The sequence below is a fragment of the Podarcis erhardii genome (assembly GCF_964252035.2).
Source record: "Podarcis erhardii genome assembly, chromosome: 11".
NCBI lineage: Eukaryota > Metazoa > Chordata > Lepidosauria > Squamata > Lacertidae > Podarcis > Podarcis erhardii.
Window position 1 is genome coordinate 56082767 of NC_138501.1, and position 14009 is coordinate 56096775.

Below are 14009 nucleotides of genomic sequence, written 5' to 3' on the forward strand. Positions count from 1 at the left end.
GCCTGGGATGATCCGTGCTCCGAGAGGTGCGCTGCCTCTCTGTGGGCTCCTGGGGCCTCCTTGCTGGCGCATCTTGGTCTGGGTGGGGGCGCATCTTGGTCCGGGGGGGGGGGGGGCTCTCATCCTGCCCCATCTTCTTCCTCTCTCTCTCTCTCTCTCTCTCGCTTTCCTCTCATGGCCGGGGGACGATAGGGCTCCAAGTGCTTCCTTCTCTCGGTCCGCCCGCCTGTCTCTCATGGCTGGGGTGGGGGGGCCTTATTGCTCCAAGGCTAAGGGGAGTTTCGGTGGCTCTTGGCGGTGGGAGGAGCCTGCTGCCCAGTACCCATAAGTGGGAGGAGTCACAGGAGGGGGAGGAGCCACATCAGATGACCACGTTCTTCTTCTTCTCGCCCAGCAGCCAATAGGTGCGCAGCTTGCCCTTGCCCTGCCGTGGGGAGAAGAAGAGGCTCAGCCCTGGGACAGGTCGCCCCCCCCAAAAAAACCCACCTGTACCCCTCACCCAGCAGAAACCGAGGGGGTCGTGGCTTCCAGCAGCTTGCCACAACTCTCCCAAAGGTCCAGGGCAGGAGGACCAGGAACAGCGACCTTTTCCTCCCTGGTGGGGGAGCCAAGGGTTGGGGGCTGCCTGGTGGGGTGGGGGCTGCCACACGGCTTCCCCTCCCTCCCTCCCTCCCACCCAGGGAGGATAGAGACCCCCACCTTCATCTCCACATCCCCCCTCAGCTCCAGCTCGAAGCAGCCAAACTCGTCCAGGTTCTCCTTGGTGGTGCTGGAGACATGGATCTTCAAGGCTGGAAGACACAAGGGGTAGGAGTGGGGTCAGGGGGGGGTCAGGGCCAGCGGGAGCCCCCTCCTTCCCAAAACGGGGCCAGAAGAGACAGGTATGGGGCAGCCAGCATCCACGTTGGGCTGGAGGGAGGGAGGATGGACACCAGTTGTGGGGGAATCATAGAACGGCAGTTGGGAGGGGCTCCCAAAGGTCCTCTAGTCCACCCCCTGCAATGCTGTGCAGCAGAAACTTCAACAAGGTTGGGGGTGGGGGGGAGAGGGGGCTCACCCTCGCCGCTGGACTCCATGCGCGACGCTGTGTTGACGGTGTCCCCAAAGAGGCAGTAGCGGGGCATCTTGAGGCCCACCACACCTGCGCACACGGGCCCTGCAGGCAGGCAAAGGGAGGCGGCGGCTTAGAATCGTAGGGTTCAAAGGGACCCCCGAGGGTCATCTAGACCCACCCTCTTCAACACAGGAATGGCAAGCGTCCCTGACAGACAGCCCCCCCGACCTCTGCTCAAAATCCTCCGGTGAAGGACCTGCTGCCGGTGCCCGCGCTGTGCCAGGACTCACCCGAGTGGATGCCAACGCGAAGGCGCAGCTGCTCGTTGGGCCGGTGCCGGATGCGAAAGGTCTTGACGGCCTCTAGGAGAGCTAGCGCCATGCGGACAATTTCGTGGGCGTGCAGCTTCCCGTTCCGGACCGGCAGCCCCGACACCACCATGTAGGCATCGCCAATCGTCTCCACCTGTGGGGTGAACCTGTCAGGCCAGAAGTGGGGAGGGGGCCCCTCTTCCCTACAGCTATATGGTCCAATCCTGGCTCTAGGTTGGGGGCTGAGGGACAGCTTTGGGTTCAACAGCCAGGACCCACAGGCACGTTTTGCACCCACCTTGTAGACGTCGAAGTTATCAATGATGGCATCGAAGCAGGTGTAGAGATCGTTGAGGAGGGTCACCACCTGGAGAGGGAGACACTCAGGTAAGTTGGGGGGAGCCAAGGCAGTGGGGCAGAGGAGGATCTTGGGGGAGAATGAAATGATGGGGGGCAGAAGGGGCAGAGTTGCCAAGGGAGCTTGGGAGGGGTGAGCTTCCAGGGGGAGACAGAGAAGAGGTTGAGTGAAAGCACCAGGAGGGGGACACAGACATCGCTATAGGGCCACCTGGGGATTTTCACTATGGAGGCCCCAATGTGCCTTGCTTAGAGTCATAGAATTGTAATAAAAATAAAAATAATTTTTTTTATTTATACCCTGCCCTTCCCGGTTCAGAAAACCAGGCTCAGGGTTGCTAACAACAAATTTAAAACACTTAATTGATGCAACAAAAAAGAGCATAAAATACAGTATAAAACGTGAATAACAATACATTCAGAATTCAAAAAACAATTTACGGCTGGAAAGGACCCCAGAGGTCCTCTAGCCTAACCCCCCCAGGACTCACAGCTGAAGAATCCCTGGCAGGTGCCCACCCAAACTCTTTTGAAGGAGGGTCCACCACCTTCCGAGGCATTTTCCCTTTACACCTGATCCAAGGGGGAAATGTGTCGTAAAGGTAAAAGGAAAAGGACCCCTTGATGGTTGAGTCCAGTCAAAGGTGACTCTGGGCTTGCGACGCTCATCTCGCTTTTCAGGGAGCCAGTGGCGTTTGTCACAGAAAGCTTTCCTGGTCACGTGGCCAGCAGGACTAAACCGCTTCTGGCTCAACTAGACACCGTGACGGAAGCCAGAGCTCATGGAAACGTCATTTTCCTTCCTGCTGTTAGAATTCCTGCTCCGTGATTGCAGTCATGGGATTTTTGTCTTTCACGTGACAGTGTATGTTTTGACGCCACAAAGTGGGAAGTGACGGAAACAGGATGTTTGTGTTCCTGTGTTCCGTGAAGTGGGACTCTTGTCCTTTGTTCTTTCTCTTTACTGTCTGATGCTAGAGAGGGAGGGAGCCATGTTGCAGTGCTCCGTGTGTGTTTATATGTAAATGAAGTAGGGTAGCTTAGCCATAAAGCTGAGTTGCTGAGGTCTGTCATGCATGATGCACAAACTCTGCGGATCCCTAAGTGTGCCAGTGTTGGTTGGCATCGGTCGCTGTGATGTTCGGGCAGAAGAAAGCTTTTGAAGCTCCCGAATGAACGACCAGGAGGGAGAGAACATGCCAGTCGGGCGTGTGTCTCTGCCAGGGTCCTACTCGAGTGTAGGACGAACTCCTGACACCTGCCGCAGCAGTGTGGTACCCTAACTGAAGCTGAAGACAAGACTACCAAGGTGTCAAAGCCACGTGTGCCATCTGGCATTGCAGGGGAGTGGACTGGATGACCCTTGCCCCCCCCTTCCAGCCCTACAATCCCCTGACACCAACCGCCTCCCTCTGGTGCTGGGAGGGGGTGTGGCCAGGGGGTGTAGGCGAGGTCAAGCGCACCCCCCCTCTCAGCCAGCCTGGTGGGACAGGGACGAGGGGCCCCCACCCCAGCCCCCCTCACCCCCACTACCTGCATAGGGGTGCTCTCGGCCGACAGGGAGGTGAAGCCCACGATGTCGCTGAAGTAGATGGTGACGCAGTCAAAAGCTTCGGCCTGGACCGTCTCACCACGCTTGAGCTGCTCGGCCACTGAGCTGTGGGGGGGGGTACGCAAAGTGAGTCACTGAGCCACTGGCTGACCCCCAACCCCTGCGCACCCATTACTGTCTGGGCAGGTGAGGGTGGGCCTCTGGGGTGGGCATCTCCCTCAGTGCAGCAGGCAGGCGGGCGAAGGCAAGTACCCACCTTCAAGGTGGCCCCAGATCTTCTCCCCACTGAATTGGGTGGGGGGCAGCCTGGGTCAAAGGTAAAGGGACCCCTGACCATTAAGTCCAGTCGCTTATCTCGCTTTATTGGCCGAGGGAGCCGGCGTACAGCTTCCGGGTCATGTGGCCAGCATGACTAAGCCGCTTCTGGCGAACCAGAGCAGCGCACAGAAACACCGTTTACCTTCCCGCCGGAGCGGTACCTATTTATCTACTTGCACTTTGAGGTGCTTTCGAACTGCTAGGATGGCAGGAGCAGGGACCAAGCAACGGGAGCTCACCCCGTCGCAGGGATTTGAACCGCCGACCTTCCGATTGGCAAGTCCTAGGCTCTGTGGTTTAACCCACAGCGCCACCTGCGTCCCTTATAGCCTGGGTTACTGGGTAGGATAATTTGGAGAAATAGTGTAGGATGGCCCCTGCTTTGAAAGGTAACGGATTGGGGTGGGGGCTAGCGGAATTCAGTTGGTTAGGGTAATTGAATTAATATGGGGGGGGGGATGAACAAAAGAGGGAAGTGGGGCAGGCAATCTGCCAATTAGCCAAGGGATTTAGATGGAGATGTGGTTGGCTTACTAATCCAGCATCTATACCTATGAATTGGCACTTGCCTGGCGCCCCCTCTGCCTGCCTGGCTGGGTCCGCGTTCCACCCCCACCCACCCCAGCGACTCACTGGGGGAGGATCTGGTAGAGCAGGGCCTCGGCCTTGCGCTTCTCCTCCAGGTAGGCCTGGGTGCGCTCCTCCACCAGCTTCTCCAGGTTGTTGGCGTACTGCTCCATGCGAGAGAGCAGGTTGTCCAGGATGCTGGCGCTCCCTTCCCTGTGGGGCAGGAAGGGCAGGTGAGGGGGGCAGGGGCTCCTTCACAGGCACATCGGGGTGGGGGGTGGCTCCTCCAGCATCAGGGTGGTCTCCCCCCACCCACATGGGCTGAAGCTCCTGGACGTGCTCAGGACAGGACTCTGCCGCAGCAGCAGAACCTGCCCCCCTTTCCCCGTCATTTGCTCTCACACACCCCTCCCTGTCAATAAAAATACCGTATTTTTCCATGTATAAGACGCCCCCTTTTCCGGGGGACTCAAAATTAAGAAAATGGGGGGATACACTATCCGTGTATAAGATGGCCCCCAAATTTTTAACAAAACTTTTTCAGAAAAAATCCTTCCAGTGGGGGATTGCGCCGAAAAACAATTGAAGAATAACAACAAGAATAAGAATATTTCCTCTTGCATGCCAACATAATATGGATTCATTAATCACGATGGAAAAGTTCCATACCAGGGACTGCAATGATAAGGAGGGGAACTGTGATATTGGGAATAAATAACAGAGAAAACGCAGGAACAAAAATAAAAGACTTTCTCTGGACCAGCCGGAGATGATGTGGCAAGATTTGATATGTTATTAATTACAATGTTATTAATTAAAAATTAATAAAAATTATTTGGAAAAAAACCTAGTCTTATACACGGAAAAGTACAGTACATAGCTGAGGTTCTTCCCCCCCCCCCACAACAAAACGCCTGCCCCCCATAACAAAAATGCGGCCAGCACCCACTTGTTGAACCTCCGGATGAAGATCTTGATCTGGGCAAAGTCCGGCCGCTCGGTCAGATCCTGCGCCCAGCAGCGCTCCATCAGGAGGGCCAGCTCCTCGCTGTGCAGCCGCAGGTCCACCGTGGGGCGGAAGTGGGGCCTCTGGCTGTTGCGCACCTTCTGCACGATCTCTGCGGGGTGGGGAGGGCGAGTGGGGGGAGTGAACGCGCAGGCCGGGTGGAGTGGGGGGGCACGGCCAGCCGGCGGGAGGCTGTTATGGGGCGGGTGAGGGGGGCGGAATGGGTGACTGGGCCACGGAGACAATGAGGATGTGGGCGTGATGAGCACCCTGAGGGTGTCAGAGGGAGATGCGGGGGAGACAAAATGGGGGAGGGGTCACCCTGGGTGGTCAGCAGCAGCAGCGACAGACGTGATCACCCTCAAGTGATGCCGGTCGGTCGGGGACACCAGGCCACAAACACGAGCTGCACGTGCTCCTTCCTCCTCCCGAGGATGCGAAGGCGGCCACAGCCCAAGGGAGCCTGTGGGGAGACCTGAAGAGCAGGCAGGCGGAGCAACGGGGGCTTTGCAGGGGGCTCAGGACAGACCCAGAAGAGGTCACCTGTGCCTGCCCCCATCCTCTTTTCCTCACGCAGAAATGTGCATGTGCTTCCAGCATAAGCGCCAGTTGTGTCTCCCCTGTGATTGGCAGAGCTGTGAGCATTGTCCCCTCTAAACACAAGGCCTGGTGGGGCGCGGGGAGGACTTCCCACCCAGATCAGGAAGGCTTTCTCCCCGGCTGCTCGGACAAGTGCCACGCCTGATACCTGGTGGGTGCTGAGGTGTGGCAGATGACGCACTCCTCCCAGGTAGGACCCGCGCCCACCCCCAGGATAGGCTGTGGTCCAAGTGTGACCAACTTTGTGAGGGGCTCTCCTGCCCACTCATGAGCTAACACCCAAGGACCCCGTGGTGGTTGTCATTGCCACCTCTGCCACCACCCCCCAAGGGGCCAGGGGTGGGGCTCGCCTTTTCCCTCTCCCCTCACCCTTGGGGCTGAGGTCCATGCCCTCGATGTAGAAGGCTCCATTGCGCAGCGCAATCTCCTGAAGGATGATCCCAAAGCTGTAGACGTCGGCCTTCTGCATGGCCAGTGGGGAGAGGACCAGAGGCCCCTTCTGCAGCAGCTCTGGGGCCGTCCACAGCTTCTCTGGGGGGTAGGGGGAAAATCAAGGAAAGGAGGTGGGGGTCAGGAGGCCAGGGGCTCCCACCTCCGCTCCCAATGGCAAAGACCAGCCCAAGTAGTGGAGGTGGGGACCCCTCAACCTGGCAGCATGGGCACTCGCTGAGCCCAGAGAGGGTAGCAGAGAAGGCCCTCGCTGGTCTGGAGGGAAAGGGGCAAGGCAGGAGATAGCACATCCTGCCGCCAGGGTGGGAAGGACACTCACTGGCATACAGGGCATGGTTGCCCTCGCTCTCACTGCACTGCCGGAAACTAGCCAGGCCATAATCTGTGATCTTGAGAACGAAGCGACTGTCCACCACACAGTTGGACGACTTGAGACTCCCGTGGTAGCCAATGATGCTGTTGTGCAGGAAAGCCATGCCCTGTGTCAGGCAGAGAGGGGGAAGCTGCTGAGAAGGCCCTGCAGGAAGAGCCGAAGCAACAAGGGGCACTCTCCTCCCAAGCCAGGAGGCGCAAGGCCAGGGCAGGCCCCACGACCCACACAGGTGATTGGGTGAGTGGCAGCTCCTGCAATGATCGAGCATGTGGGGGTGGGACTTAGTGGAGAAGGTTTTAGCAGAGGGACCCAAACCAAGGAAAGGCTTGGGAGATAATGGCACTGCTGGCCAAGAAGGAGCTGGAGGGCAGAGAGGCCCCACTGTTGGGTGCCATCCTGGCAGCGGCTGAAGCCCCCACAAAGAGGCTATTTGCCCATTCTGCTCTGGGGGGCTCCTCTCTTTTCAGAGGGCAGCTGCATTTCCCCCGCCAAGCCTGGTTGTGGGGCTCCTCTTGCCACCTCCTGAGCCCCCCACCTTGACAATGTCATTGATGAGCGAATAGCGGAACATCCAGTCCAGGTTGATGCTCTCATTCTCCAGGACGTCCTGTCGGGGTGGGGGAGGGGGGGAGATGAAGCAGAGCGGCAGTTAGGTGTTGCCCCCATGTGAAAACAGCCCCTCCCACAGCACTGGGGGGTTGGGGAGGGCACTGCACCCCCCCAGGAGGTGGCCAGAGGCGCAGCAGCCAATGCTCACCGTGACCTCCCCCTCCTTCCCCGGCTGCAGCCATGCAGCGAACAGACACACACCTGTGCCCAGGTGCTTCCTTACCTGCAAGCTGCCCCGGGGGCAATACTCAGTCACAATGCAGATGTTGGGCGGGTCAATGCAGGCCCCGATGAAGCGCGTCAAGTGGTTGAACTGCACGTCCCGCATCTGCAGATGGGCAGAGGCAGGTAGGACATCTGTCGGCCAAGAGCCCCCAGAATGGCCATGAAGGTCCGCACCAGGTTGGCAAAGGCTGGTTTATGTGGCCCATGCCTTGATCCTGTCTCCTGGTGCCATCCTTCCCTCCTCCATCTGCCCACAGGCACACACATAAGGAGGGAGGGCTGCATGGCTCAACTGTGGAACTCTCCCCTGCAGGAGGCAGTGATGGCTACCAGGGCCGGATTGAGGTTTGATGAGGCCCTCAGCTCCTGAAGGTCATGGGGCCCTTTCTATGTCCAGCTGTCCTTTGTCAACAACAAATTGCCGCTGTTTTGTGTGTTGAATATATATGCTATATGCTAATTTATGGACCCAATAGGTATCTAAAGCCATTTGCACATAACAAAATATGTATTTTATCAAAGTGCATCCAGGTTTTTTTCCTTTAAAAAAAATTGGGGCCCGCAAGAGAGTGGGGCCCTAAGCTATAGCTTGTTTAGCTTATACGTCAATCCGGCACTACCAACCGAGAGGGCTTTAAGCAGGGATTTGACAAATTCCTTCAGGGGTAGAGAGATCAATGGCTCTGAGCCAGGATGGCTGTGTTCTGCCTCTGAATGTGTCTGAATGCCAGTTGCTGGAAGCCAAGGGAAGGCAGAGGGCTGCTCTTGTGCCCAGCTCCTCCTGGAGGGTTTCCCATTGGAGGGTTTCCCATTGGAGGCATCTGGTTGGCCCTTGGGAGGCTGGACCAGATGGGCCCCCTTTGGCTCTTTGTGGTCTCTTATGGAACCTCCAGACCCAGAGGCAGTCTATCTCGATTACTGGGTCTGTATGGGTGAGAAGAGGCTGCTGAACCAGGTGGGCCATTGGCCTCATCCAGCAGGACTCCCTCAGGAGGTTGTGGACCTCTCCTTCATTGGAGCTTATAAAGTGGAGGATGGGTGACCATCTGTTTTGATGCTTGAGATTCCTGCATTGGAGGGGGTTGGGATGGATGACCCCTGGGTCCCTTCTAACGCTATGATTCTGTGATTCTATTCTTATGCGAAGACAGCTTGGTCCAAAAGGGGCAGTGGCAGCCCAGGCAACAAACATGCTCTCGGTGTGGTTCTGGGCTCAACACCTGCTGGAGCCAGGCTAGCCCCCCCCCAAGTCATCTCCCACCCCAGCTTGGCTTCTCCCCAAACCGCCCCCCCCCCATGGCAGGTACCTACGTGTTTCAGCTCGAAGAGGACCTGGCGGGTCAGCTCAATCCTCTTCTTGTTGACGTGCTTGATGGCCACAACGTTCCCCTGGCCGAGAAGAAGAGGGGTCAGAGGGAGAAAGGGGGAGGGGTGGGACCCCCACGTCACCGCTCCCCACAACCTGAGCCCCCAATAAATAGGAAGGAGGGCCAAAAAGCACGACACTCACCTTGAAGAGCCCGGTGTTGGCAAAAATCTGGTATTTGCCATGTGCTGTCATCAGGGAGCCGTAACTGGAGCCACGCTTGGGAGAGAAGACAGAGAGTCACCTGCCTGAATGGCAAAAGCTGGGCAGCTGTGTGTTTGTGTGTGCCAGCTGGGCAGCTGCCCAGGCCAGAGCGGAAGGGTGGGAGGGGGGAGATGGCTGCTGGAGAGGAAGGAGGAGCAGAGGAGGAGGCGGCTTGGAGGACCCATGGCAGTGTGTGTGTGTGGGGGGTCTATTGGGAAGACCATGGGGCTCTAACAGGACCCACCAGGGAGAGAGTGAGGCGGCTCCCAGCCCCCTTGTAGTAGCGTTCTGAGCTCCCGAACTGGAGCTCATCCCAGCGGATCCGCCACAGCATGCTGGCCAGCTCCTTCTCCAGCATCAGCTTCCTGGGGAGGAAGGGGGAGGAGTCAGACCAAGGTGAGCCCCGCCCACTGCAAATCCAGCCTCTCTTTTCCCCTCAAAGGAGCCCCACCCCACCCCAAAATGCCTCCTCTGGGAGGCCCACCAGGCTGCCACTGCACACATGGTTTGTCTCTCCTACTCAGAGGTAGACTGCTTTTCAACATGGAGGCTCTGCTCAGGCGTCCTGGCTAACAAGTGCTAAAAGGCTTTGCAGCCAAATCACAAATGCATGTTTTGTTAAGCACAGGGTTAGTACACAGAGAGTCACTAAACTACCCTGTGTGTGTGGCCGCTTCCTTTGCCTCCTCTGGTCGGGAATTCTGGAACAAAGGAGATAGTCCCTTGCACTTCCTTCTGCCTCTGAGGAGACTCTGTCTTCCCACCATTCTTCCAAGCTAAGCAGACGTGAGTCTGGGAGCTCCAGAAACACACACACACCCTATTTTGACACTACCAACTTTTACTTTACTGTAACTTAGAAGTATTTTTCTGCCTATTACTTTGCTGTCTTTGCTGCCTGCGTCGAAACGTAAGTAAACTTTTTTGGCTTATCTTACTAGAAACGTGGTTCATTCTCTGCAAAAGGGGAGAAGAGGGGGAAGGGCAGCAGAACACAATGAAAAGGTATCCCTAACCAATTCCTAAGATTCAATAAGTTGCCAAACATGGAAGTGTTTCTGCTTTTTGTCTTTCTCCCACACACGTGGGGTGGGTGGTTTAAATTTTAATCTACAGATTTAATCCTCACTCAGTCTCCCACAGTCCTGCTGTCTGCTCTGGAGTCCCAGGTGTGAGGCTGGGTTGGAATGACTCACAGAAGAAACAAAGGTGTGTTGCTGAGGCCTGGCTGTGGTTCCACAGTGGCCATTTTGAAAGCACTCTGTACATGCTCCGAATCCCTCTGTGCTCTGCCATCTTTTCACATGTTCTGGGACTGGCAGGGCATTGGAGTGGACCAGTCGGTCTGGCCAGGCATACACTGAGGGCTGGGAAGGAGAGACCGCTTGTCCTTGGAGAAGGTCACAGGGTGGGGTGGGGGGAATCCCTTGCCCAGAGCAGGTCCAGAGCTACTGAGCCAGCTGGCATCAGCCAAGCAATGTTTAGAGTCCTGAGCAGCTGCAAGGGCTGGAGTGCGCTTCACAGAATCACTCTAGGGCTCTGGTTCTCCTCCCCACTTGTGGCAGCTCCAGAATGCAGGGGGGGGGGCAGTGCAGTGGAAACACTCGGCTGAGCCAAAGGATCTGAGCTAAGCCAGGTGGGCACAGAACCAAGCCATGGTGTTTCAGCCCCACCTGTCAGGAGGGGGCGGGTCCTTGCCACCCCTTGACAGCAGACTGGGCTTTTTCCTGAGCACCTTGGGTCTCCCTCGCTCCCACCGCCCAGCTCCATGTGCGCCTCACCTGGGGCTCACTCACCTGAAGATCAGGAAGCTGGAGACTCCAAACATGAGGAAGGTGAGTCCTGCGCCCAGGGCCACAATGGCCAGCGTGTTGAGGGGACCTGCAAGGACAGTGGCAGAGTGGCACCAGGGGGCAGGATCCTGGCATACCTGGCCAGAATAGCCTCAGGAGGAGATCCGCTTTGGCCAGCTGGACTCGCTGAAACATAGGGGGGAGGGGCAGCGCTGCCTATCTGGGGGGGGTGGCAAAAGGGGCAGCAAAGGAAGGTGAGAGGTGATCGTCCCCCACCCTCAGGCTTGGGGTGCAATGAGGTGGGAGGGCCAACCCTCGGGGGACCAGAGGCACCCACTTTTGTCACAGGAGGGGTCGTCCATGTCAAAGCAGGGGGGGTTGTCCAGCGGCGGTGCCCCCTTCACCCAGGGGATAGCTCCCAGCCAGTTCATCTGCTTCTCTGCTCCCACATAGTGCCCCACTACCTGTGGGGAGAGGGGGAAGAGTTTGGCTCATGTGGGCAGAGGGTCCCTGCCGCGCTCCAACACACCCATGTGGGCACCCAGCCCCCTCTCGCCCTGGGGCAGCCCCAAGGGCAGGCATTCCAAACTGAGGACCAGATCCAGCCCTTCTTCTCCCCAGAGGGCTCCTCCCTGGCGCCTGTTTGGTTTGTTCTCCGTCCCCAACCGACTCTGGGGTCACCCTCTCCACACTGCTTGTTTGCTCCCACTCACACCTGGAATTTGCCACTCTCCACGTCCGCCATGGCCCACAGGTTGAAGTCTGTGTCACGGTCATTGTTGTCATCCATGCTGACTGTCCCAGTGACCCCTGTGGGCAGGAGGAGGGCAGGAAAGAGAGGAGGCTATATGTGGGGAGCAGTCAAACCCAACTATGCACGAGTGCTAGCTAGTGCAGAAAAGGGTTAAGATCATAGAGCTGTGTTCCTAGACTCAGGTGGGTCATGCCCCCTTTTCACTGGAGAGAGAAAGTGAAGCCTTCTCTTCCTGTCCCTCACATTCTCTTCTTGCCATGTAACCTAGTGCTCTAAGATTAGAGCTTGTATTTGAAGCCATCTGTATTTTTTACCCAAGACTTTTCTACCTGCGTTCTTCTAGTTGCTGCCTGGAATAATGCACAAATCAGACCTTGGAATTTGTAAGTAACACACTGGAAAGTGTGTAAAGCTCTGTGTTTTGAATTCAGGTATCCAGCTGATTTTTTTAAAATTTCCCCTACCCACATGGGTCACGGCGATCTATTTTCTTACCAGAATAAGAGTGTAAGGAGATCCTGCTGAATGAAGCAAAGGGGGCCCACAGCATCCAGCACCCTGTTCTCACAATGGCCAACCTGATGCCCCATGGGACTCTCCTTTCTTGGAGGTTTCCAGGCAGAGGCTGGATGGCCATCTGACAAGGAAGCTTTCTTTGTGATCCCTGCATTGCAGGGGGGTGGACTAGCTGACCCTCTGGGTCCCCTCCAGCTCTCCCGTTCTACGCTTCCATTCCTGTGGCTTCCAGGAACTAGTGTTCAGAAGCACGGCGGCCTCTGATCATGGAGGCAGAGCTCATGAAACATGGAGGGCGAGGAGGAGGAGGAGGAGGAGGAGGAGGAAGAGATGGCCTCCTGCCTTGTCATCTGTGGGATGTAATCCACTGGGAGTAGTCAAGTACAACATTCCTTGAAATGCTACAGGAGACATGTAAGGGAATGTTTGGTCCAGCCAGTCAAAACTTCCTTTTCCTCCTGGCTGGAGCATCCTTCCTTTTGCATGTGATAGAAGGGGGGCGTGACCTCACCTGTCCAGGTAACAAAAGGACGAGTCATGCAGCACACCTCCCTGATTCCTCTTTTTGCCCTGTGAACTGCTGGAATGCTACCTGCAGCCACTAAGGTAAATCTCCCTTATGGGGTAAACCTGTTTGTATGCCTGCCTTCAGGGATCACACTGTGCTCTGCCTGATCAAGAGTAAACTTTCTTTTTGTTGCTTATGAATAAGACTGTGGTGTCCTTATTCTTTCAGGAGGGATTCAGGGGGTCTTACCAGGAAAATATTAGGACACATTTCAATCTGGACAAGCCAGACTGAATCGCGTATTGTCTTAAGAAACTCACATGAGTTTGCAACAAGTTTTCTGCTGTGTAAAGGGGAATGCATTAATAAGCAATATATCCTCTCCTGCCACCCTGAACACTCCCACATCATCATGCTCTGGGGACCCATTCCAAGCGTGAGAGCCCGCCCCTGCCTGCCTTGTCCTCGCTCAGGCCAGCTGCCCCCCACAGGCCCCCCGCCCCGCCCTGCCCTGCCCCGCCGGCCTCCAGCGCCCAGTTACCCTGGAACTTGCGCCCTTTCATCTTCTCCAGGATGCGGCTGGTGTTGTGCTTGGTGCCGCCCTCTTGCAGCGTCTCGTTCAGGGCCATGGCGTAGAGGAGGAGCCCGTCGTGGAAGCAGCCGGCCACAAGGTTCTTCTGCCATGGGGGGGCAGAGGGAAAGGAAAGAGGGCGTGGGTGGGATTGAAGGCCCACAAGCAGAGGCAGATGCCAGGCCCAGCCAGGAGGCAGATGGACACTCTCATCATGGCCACCACCAGCCTTTGTGGGATGTGATACATAAGGAGCAGTCAAATACAACATTCCTTGTTTTCCTAGAGTGGACATGCAAGGGGATGTTTGGTCCAGCCAGTCAGAACTTCCTGTTTCCTACTTGATGGGACATACTTCCTATTGCATGTGACTAGAGATGGGTGTGACCTTACCTGTGCAGGTAACAAAAGCAAAACCTCACTCTTTTCCGTCTTCCTCTTGTCGTGTGAACTGCAGTGACTGCCAGACTGCAGTCGCTGGGATTAACCCCCTATATGGGGTAGATCCATATATATACACTTTGTAACTAAGTCTGCCTTCAGGGATCCAACTGTGAACTGATAATGTGAGTAAACTTCTGTTATATACTTTACACAAGATTGTGGTGTGTTTATTCTTTTAAGAGGGATATAAGGGAATTTACCAGGAACCTGATAGTGAGAGGCTTACACAAGCCTGCAACCAGCTACCTGCTGTGAGTTTAAAAGGGAAATGTAAAACTCTGCTAAGTAAAGGAACTTGCTAGCCCAAGTTAGGAAGGATATTAATAAACAATATATCCTCTCACGCCTCCCTGAACATTCCCACAGCCTTGTCAGAGGCCCAGCCCTTAAAGCCCCACCAGCCCCTGGGACTCAGCAGTGGATCTGGAGGA

At 56.3% G+C, this 14009-nt stretch overlaps 1 protein-coding gene across 1 annotated transcript in view; it reads right to left on the bottom strand.

The window, feature by feature from the left end:
• Positions 1-110: 110 nt before the first annotated feature.
• NPR2 (natriuretic peptide receptor 2) overlaps positions 111-14009 on the bottom strand; it is a 36484-nt gene continuing 22585 nt past the window's right edge. Inside the window, exons 4-22 of the mRNA XM_081881396.1 lie at positions 13105-13240; positions 11501-11595; positions 11123-11249; positions 10789-10873; positions 9237-9357; positions 8933-9007; positions 8734-8811; positions 7421-7525; positions 7124-7195; positions 6535-6694; positions 6135-6296; positions 5109-5277; positions 4226-4372; positions 3256-3379; positions 1664-1732; positions 1345-1519; positions 1058-1156; positions 700-791; positions 111-424 (exon numbers count right to left, since the gene is read on the bottom strand). Coding sequence (XP_081737522.1) covers positions 362-424; positions 700-791; positions 1058-1156; positions 1345-1519; positions 1664-1732; positions 3256-3379; positions 4226-4372; positions 5109-5277; positions 6135-6296; positions 6535-6694; positions 7124-7195; positions 7421-7525; positions 8734-8811; positions 8933-9007; positions 9237-9357; positions 10789-10873; positions 11123-11249; positions 11501-11595; positions 13105-13240 — 2154 coding nt within the window. The 3' untranslated portion in view covers positions 111-361. The remainder of the gene's footprint in view (positions 425-699; positions 792-1057; positions 1157-1344; positions 1520-1663; positions 1733-3255; positions 3380-4225; positions 4373-5108; positions 5278-6134; positions 6297-6534; positions 6695-7123; positions 7196-7420; positions 7526-8733; positions 8812-8932; positions 9008-9236; positions 9358-10788; positions 10874-11122; positions 11250-11500; positions 11596-13104; positions 13241-14009) is intronic.